General features: G+C 49.4%; 1 protein-coding gene across 1 annotated transcript; it reads left to right on the top strand.

The window, feature by feature from the left end:
- Positions 1-1,991: 1,991 nt before the first annotated feature.
- LOC115916835 (mitochondrial import receptor subunit TOM40 homolog) lies at positions 1,992-5,933 on the top strand (the record flags this gene model as incomplete). Its single annotated transcript, XM_030970573.1, has 4 exons — positions 1,992-2,160; positions 4,128-4,204; positions 5,175-5,277; positions 5,735-5,933. Coding segments are annotated over 4 exons (489 nt in total), but the record flags the coding sequence as incomplete, so codon positions are not given.
- Between the last annotated feature and the right edge of the window lie 1,702 nt (positions 5,934-7,635).

Below are 7,635 nucleotides of genomic sequence, written 5' to 3'. Positions count from 1 at the left end.
CAAAAATCCCCCCCAAAAATGACCTCAAAAATCAAAAAAAATCCCTCCAAAAATCCCCCAAAAATGGCCCCAAAATGCAAAAAATACTGCCCAAAAAATCTGAAAAAATGACCTCAAAACTCGGCAAAAAAATCCCCCAAAAATAAAAAAAAAATCTCCCCAAAATCCCCCAAAAAAGGCCCCAAAAATCCCCCCCAAACCCCCCAAATATGGCCCCAAAATCCAAAAAATACTGCCCAAAAAAAAACCCAAAAAAGGGCTCAAAACTCGGCAAAAAAATCCCCAAAAAAATCTCCCCAAAATCCCCCCAAAAATACACTCAAAATCCCCAAAAATTGGCCTCAAAAATCCCCAAAAAATCCCCCCAGAAATGGCCCCAAAAATCCCAAAAAATCCCCCCCAAAACGGCCCCAAAAATCCCAAAAAAAATCTGCCCAAAACCCCCAAAAAATGGCCCCAAAATCCAAAAAATTCTGCCCAAAAAAACCCCAAAAATGGCCTCAAAACTCGACAAAAATCTCCCAAAAAATCCACAAAAAATCCCCCAAAATGGCCCCAAAAATCCCCGAAAAATCCCCCCAAAACCCCCCCAAAAATGGGCCCAAAATCCAAAAAATATTGCCCAAAAAAGCCCCAAAAAATGGGCTCAAAACTCGGCAAAAAAATCCCCAAAAAATCAAAAAAATCACCCCAAAATCCCCAAAATGTGGCCCCAAAAACAAAAAAAAAATCTGCCAAAAAAACCCCAAAAATGGCCTCAAAACTCGGCAAAAATCTCCCCCAAACTCCCCCAAAAATCCCCAAAAAATCTCCCCCAAAAATGGCCCCAAAATCCCAAAAAATCCACCCCAAAATCCCCCCAAAATGGCCTCAAAACTCAGCAAAATCTCCCCCCAAAAAATCCCTAAAAGTCACCCCAAAAATCCCAAAAAATAGCTCAAAAATCCCCAAAATTCACCCCAAATTCCCAAAAAATCCCCCAAAAATGGCCCCAAAAATCACCCCAAAATCCCCAAACCCCCCGAAAAATGGCCCTAAAATTCACCCCAAAAACCTCTCAAAATTGCCCCCCAAAAATGCCCCAAATTTCTGCAATTTTCCCCAAATTTTCCCTGAATTTCCCCCCAATTTCCCCCATTTCCCTTAAATTTTCTGGGTTTTTTCCCCAAAATTTCCTAAATTTTCCCAAAATCTCCTGAATTTCCCCCCAAATTCTCTGGTTTTTTCCCCAAATCCCCCCAATTTTTCCCCAACATTCTTTCCAAATTTTCCCTGAATTTCCCCCAAATTCCCTTGGGGGTTTTTTTTCCCGAATTTTCCCCAATATTTTCCCGGAATTTTCCCCAAATTTTTTCCTAAAAATCTCCTTAACTTCCTCCAAATTTTCCGTATTTTCTCCAGATTTTCTGGAATTTTCCCCAAATTTTCTGGAATTTTCCCAATTTTTTCTGATTTTTTCCCCAATTTTTCCCAATTTTCCCCCAAATTTCCCCCTTTTTCTCCCGATTTTTTTCCAATTTTTCCCAAATTTTCCCCCTTTTTGCCCAATTTTTCCCCCAAATTTTTCTGATTTTTTCCTGATTTTTTCCCAATTTTTCCCCAAATGTCCCCCTTTTTTTCCCAAACTTTTCAAATTTTTCCCCAAATTTCCCCCGAATTTCCCCTTTTTTTCCCAAATTTTTCTGATTTTTTTTTTCCTGATTTTTCCCAATTTTTTCCCCAAATTTCCCCCTTTTTTTCCCAATTTTCCCCCAAATTTGCCCCCTTTTTTCCCAATTTTTTTTCTGATTTTTTCCCGATTTTTCCCAATTTTTCCCCAAATTTCCCCCCAAATTTCCCTGGTTTTTTTCCCAATTTTTTCTGATTTTTTTCCTGATTTTTTCCCCAAATTTCCCCCTTTTTTTCCCATTTTTTCCCAATTTTTCCCCACATTTCCCCCTTTTCTTCCCCAATTTTCCCCCAACTTTTCCCCCCAAATTTTCCCCCAACCTCCCGACTTTCCCGCCATTCCCCGGCTGTTTTTCCGGAACGTTCCAGGGATCCTGGTGTGCCACTACCTGCAGTCGGTGACGCCGCATTTGGCGCTGGGGGCCGAGCTCGTTTATCACCGGCGCCCCGGCGAGGAGGGAGCCGTTCTCTCCTTGGCCGGGCGCTACTCAGGTGAGAGCCCAAAAATCACCGGGGGACCCCAAAAAAACCCCGAGAGAGACCCCCGAAAATAATCACTGGGGGACCCCCAAAACATGAGAAAATAACCCCAAAAAACCCCCAAGAGAGACCCCCAAATCCTGAGAAAATAACCCCAAAAACCATGAAAGAGACCCCCAAAAATAATCACTAGGGGACCCCAAAATCCTGAGAAAATAACCCCAAAAAAATCACTGGGAAACCCCAAAAAATCACTGGGGGGACCCCAAATCCTGAGAAAATAACCCCAAAAAAATCACTGGGGGGACCCCAAATCCTGAGAGAATAACCCCAAAAAAATCACTGGGGACCCCCAAATCCTGAGAAAATAACCCCAAAAAACCCCCAAGAGAGACCCCCAAAATCCTGAGAAAATAACCCAAAAAAACCCCAAGAGAGACCCCCAAATCCTGAGAAAATAACCCCAAAAAAATCACTGGGGGACCCCAAAAATCCCTCAGGTGAGACCCCCAAAAATAATCACTGGGGGACCCCAAAATCCTGAGAAAATAACCCCAAAAAATCACTGGGGGAACCCCAATAAACCCCCGAGAGAGACCCCAAATCCTGAGAAAATAACCCCAAAAACCATGAGAGAGACCCCCCCAAAAAAATCCCAGATGGCACCCCAAAAAATCACTGGGGGACCCCCAAATCCTGAGAAAATAACCCAAAAAAAACCCCAAGAGAGACCCCCAAATCCTGAGAAAATAACCCCAAAAATATCACTGGGGGGACCCCAAAAATCCCTCAGGAAGACCCCCAAAAATTCTCTGGGGGATCTCAAAATAACCCTGAGAGAGACCCCCAAAAATAATCGCTGGAGGACCCCAAAAAATCACGGGGGAGACCCCAAAATCCTGAGAAAATAACCCCAAAAACCATGAGAGAGAACCCCTGAAAAAATCCCAGATGGGACCCCAAAAAATCATTGGGAGACCCCCAAAAGAATCCCAGATGGCGCCCCAAAAAATCACTGGGGGGACCCCAAAATCCTGAGAAAATAACCCCAAAAAAATCACTGGGGGACCCCAAAAAATCACTGGGGGGACCCCAAAATCCTGAGAAAATAACCCCAAAAAAATCACTGGGGGACCCCAAAAATCCCTCAGGTGAGACCCCCAAAAATAATCCCAGATGGGACCCCAAAAAACCCCGAGAGAGACCCCAAAATCCTGAGAAGATAGCCCCAAAAACCATGAGGGGGGACCCCAAAAAAATCCCAGATGGGACCCCCAAAAAAACCCTGAGAGACACCCCAAAATTCTGAGAGAATAACCCTAAAAACTATGAGAGAGACCCCAAAAAGAATCACAGATGGGACCCCATAAAAACCCTCAGCTGAGACCCCCACAAAAATCACTGGGGGGGACCCCAAAAAGTCCCCGAGAGAGACCCCCAAAAATCCCAGATGGCACCCCAAAAAAATCACTGGGGGACCCCAAAAATGCCTCAGGTGAGACCCCAAAAAAACCCTGAGAGAGACCCCAAAAAATCACAGGTGAGACCCCAAAATCTGTGAGAGAGAACCCAAAACCCCTCAGGTGAGACCCCAAAAATCACAGGTGGGACCGCAAAACAATGCCTCAGGTGAGACCCCCCAAAAATCACAGGTGGGATCCCCCAAGATTCCTCAGGTGACCCCAAACCTGCCCAGGTAACCCCCAAAAACCCCAAACCCGCCCAGGTGACCCCAAACCCGCCCAGGTAACCCCAAAAAACCCCAAACGTGCCCAGGTGACCCCAAACGTGCCCAGGTGACCCCAAACCCGCCCAGGTAACCCCAAAACACCCCAAACGTGCCCAGGTGACCCCAAACGTGCCCAGGTGACCCCAAAAAACCCCAAACGTGCCCAGGTGACCCCAAACCTGCCCAGGTGACCCCAAACCCGCCCAGGTGACCCCAAACCCGCCCAGGTAACCCCAGGCTCCGCCCGCAGCTCCGGCGTGGATCGGGACGGTGACGCTGGGCCAGGCCGGGGCTCACCTGACCTACTACCACAGGGCCAGCGAGCAGGTAACCCCGAAATGCACCTGGGACACCCCAAAACTCACCTGGGGAACCCAAAATACACCTGGGACACCCCAAAATACACCTGGGACACCCCAAAATGGACCTGGGACACCCCAAAATGCACCTGGGGAACCCAAAACACACCTGGAGGGGGTTCTTGAAACACCTGGGGGGTTCTTGAAACACCTGAGGAGCCTAAAAGCTCACTTGGGGGGGGGTCTGGAAACACCCGGGGAGTCTTGAAACATCTGGGGGGGCATGTTGAAACACCTGGGGAGCCTAAAAACTCATCTGGGGGGGTCTTGAAACATCTGGGAACCCCGAACACACCTGGAGGGGGGCTCTGGAAACACCTGGAGGGGGGTCTTGAAACATCTGGGGGGAATCTTGAAACATCTGGGAACCCCGAACACACCTGGAGGGGGGGTCTGGAAACACCTGGAGGGGGGTCTTGAAACATCTGGGGGGAATCTTGAAACACCTCCGAACCCCAAACACACCTGGAGGGGGGGGTCTTGAAACACCTGGAGAGCCACAAACTCACCTGGGGGGGGGTCTTGAAACACCTGGGAACTCCAAACACACCTGGGGGGAAGTCTTAAAACACCTGGAGAGCCTCACGACGGGGTCTTGAAACACCTGGGGAGCCTAAAAACTCACCTGGGGGGGTCTTGAAACACCTGGGAAGCCCGAAACTGGGAGAAAAAGACCCAAAATTGGGGGAAAAGCCCCAAAATTGGGGGTGGTGGGGATTTGGGGAGGGGTCTCGGGGCAGGTGGGACCCCCCAGGTGTGTCCACGTGTGGGTGGGGGTCCAAAACTGGGGAAAAAGTGGCAAAAAATGAGAAAAAAATCACAAAAACCACAGAAAAAACGGGGAAAATGGCCAGAAATGGGGAAAAATCCTCAAAATTGGGGGTGGTGGGGATTTGGGGAGGGGTCTCGGGGCAGGTGGGAGCCCCAGGTGTGCTCAGCTGCAGGTGGGGGTGGAGTTTGAGGCCAGCACGAGGCTGCAGGACTCGAGCGTCGCCTTCGGGTACCAGCTGGAGCTGCCCCGCGGGAACCTCCTGTTCCGAGGTGAGAGGAACACCAAAATCGCCTGAAATAGATCCAAAAATGGCCCAGAAACGGGGGAAAAGACCCCTGAAAATGCGGGGGAAAAATCCCCAAAAATAGAGGAAAAATGGGGAAGAAAAATCCTCAAAAAATGGGGGAAAATCCTAAAAAAATTGGGGGAAAAAATGGGAAAAATCCTCCAAAATTTGAGAAAGATCCCAAAACTTTGGGAATTGTCCCCAAAAAATTCGGGGAAAATCCTAAAAATGGGAAGGGGGGGCACAAAATGGGAAAAAAGATCCTAAAAATGGGGAGGAAAAATGGGAAAAAAATCTCAAAAAAATGTGAAAAAATCCCCCAAAATTGGAAAAAAATCCCCCCAAAATTGGGAAAAAATCCCCAAAAAAAGGGGAAAATGGGAAAAATTCCCCAAATTGCGGGAATTGTCCCCAAAATTGTGGAATTTGTCCCCGTTTAGGCTCCCTGGACAGCTCGTGGCAGGTGGGGGCCGTGCTGGAGAAGAAGCTGCCGCCCCTCCCCCTCACGCTGGCCCTGGGAGCCTTCATCAATCACCGCAAGGAGAAATTCCACTGCGGCTTCGGCCTCACCATCGGCTGAGCATCCTCATCCTCACCTTCATCATCTTCATCTTCATCATCCTCATCGTCCTCATCAATCACCGCAAGGAGAAATTCCACTGCGGCCTCGGCCTCACCATCGGCTGAGCATCCTCATCCTCACCATCGTCATCATCATCATCATCATCCTCATCAATCACCGCAAGGAGAAGTTCCACTGCGGCTTCGGCCTCACCATCGGCTGAGCATCCTCATCCTCATCATCCTCACCTTCATCTTCATCATCCTCATCGTCCTCATCAATCACCGCAAGGAGAAATTCCACTGCGGCTTCGGCCTCACCATCGGCTGAGCATCCTCATCCTCACCTTCATCATCCTCATCATCCTCATCTTCCTCCTGAGCTTCGTTATTGTCGTCGTTATCCCGACCATCATCATCCTCATCAAGCACAGGAAGGAGAAATTCCACTGCGGCCTCGGCCTCACCATCGGCTGAGCATCCTCATCCTCATCATCCTCATCATCTTTATCATCCTTGTCATCCTCATCTTCATCCTGGCCTTCATCTTCGTCATCGTTCTCGTTGCCGTCATCCATCGTCATCACCTTCATCGTCCTGACCTTCGTCATCCTCACCTTCATCATCCTCGTCATTGTCCTGAGCTTCATCTTCATCATTATCCGTCATCATCATCATCGTCCTGACCTTCATCACCTTCATCATCTTCCTCAGCCACAGGGAGGGAATTCACCTTCATCTTCATCGTCCTCATCGCCTTCATCATCCTCATCTTCCTCTTCCTCGCCTCGGGATGGGAGAGCTTCGTCTTCATCATCATCATCATCGTCGTCCTCGCTGTGAAACGAGAGAGAGGCCTTCATCATCATCCTCCTCTTCCTCCTCCTGCTGAGCCTTCGGCCTCGTCGGGTTGGGTCTCCTCCTCCTCCTCCTCCTCCTCGCCGTGGGACAAGGCCGCTCCGGAGCCTTCGGCCTCGCCGCGGGGCTCAGGGGGCTCCTCCTCCTCCTCTTCCTCCTCCTCCTCTTCCTCGCGGCCTTCGGCCTCGTCGGGTTGGGGTTTCCTCCTCCTCTTCCTCAGGGGGTGAGGGACCCTCATCATCCTCACTGAGGAATGAGGGGCCTTCATCCTCCTCCTCCTCCTCCTCCTGAGCCTTCGGCCTCACCAAATTCGGGATTTTCTCCCTCCTCCTCTTCCTCCTGAGCCTTCGGCCTCATCGGGTTCAGGATTTTCCTCCTCCTCCTCTTCCTCCTCCTCCTCCTCCTCCTCCTGAGCCTTCGGCCTCACCAAATTCGGGTTTTTCTCCCTCCTCTTCCTCCTCCCCTCCCCCCAGCTGCCGGCAGCCCCTCCCCCACCCCCCCAAAAAGCCCCAAAATCGCCCCCAGAGCCGCCCCGGGGTGGGGGAGGGGCGGCCCCAGACCCCTCCCCCACCCCCGAAATCGTCGATGTCACAGCGACCCCCCCAAAAAAACCCAAAATTTGGGGGTTTTGCCCCAAAAAATCCCAAAATTTGGGGGTTTTGCCCCAAAAAATCGCAAAATTTGGGGTCTGATCTCCAAAAAAATCCCAAAATTTGGGGGTTTTGCCCCAAAAAATCAAATAAAAACCCCAAAAATTGGGAAAATTTGGAGGTTCTGTCCAAAAAAAATCCCAAAATTTGGTGGCTGATCTCCAAACAATCCCAAAATTTGGGGGTTTCGCCCCAAAATTTGGGGAAAAAAAATTGGGAAAATTGGGGGTTTCTTCCTCAAAAAACCCAAAAGTTGGGAAAATTTGGGGGTT

The sequence above is a fragment of the Camarhynchus parvulus genome, unplaced genomic scaffold (assembly GCF_901933205.1).
Source record: "Camarhynchus parvulus unplaced genomic scaffold, STF_HiC, whole genome shotgun sequence".
In the NCBI taxonomy this organism is placed as follows: domain Eukaryota; kingdom Metazoa; phylum Chordata; class Aves; order Passeriformes; family Thraupidae; genus Camarhynchus; species Camarhynchus parvulus.
Note: the sequence above shows the minus strand (reverse complement) of the source record. Positions and strands in the feature narration are given on the sequence as shown.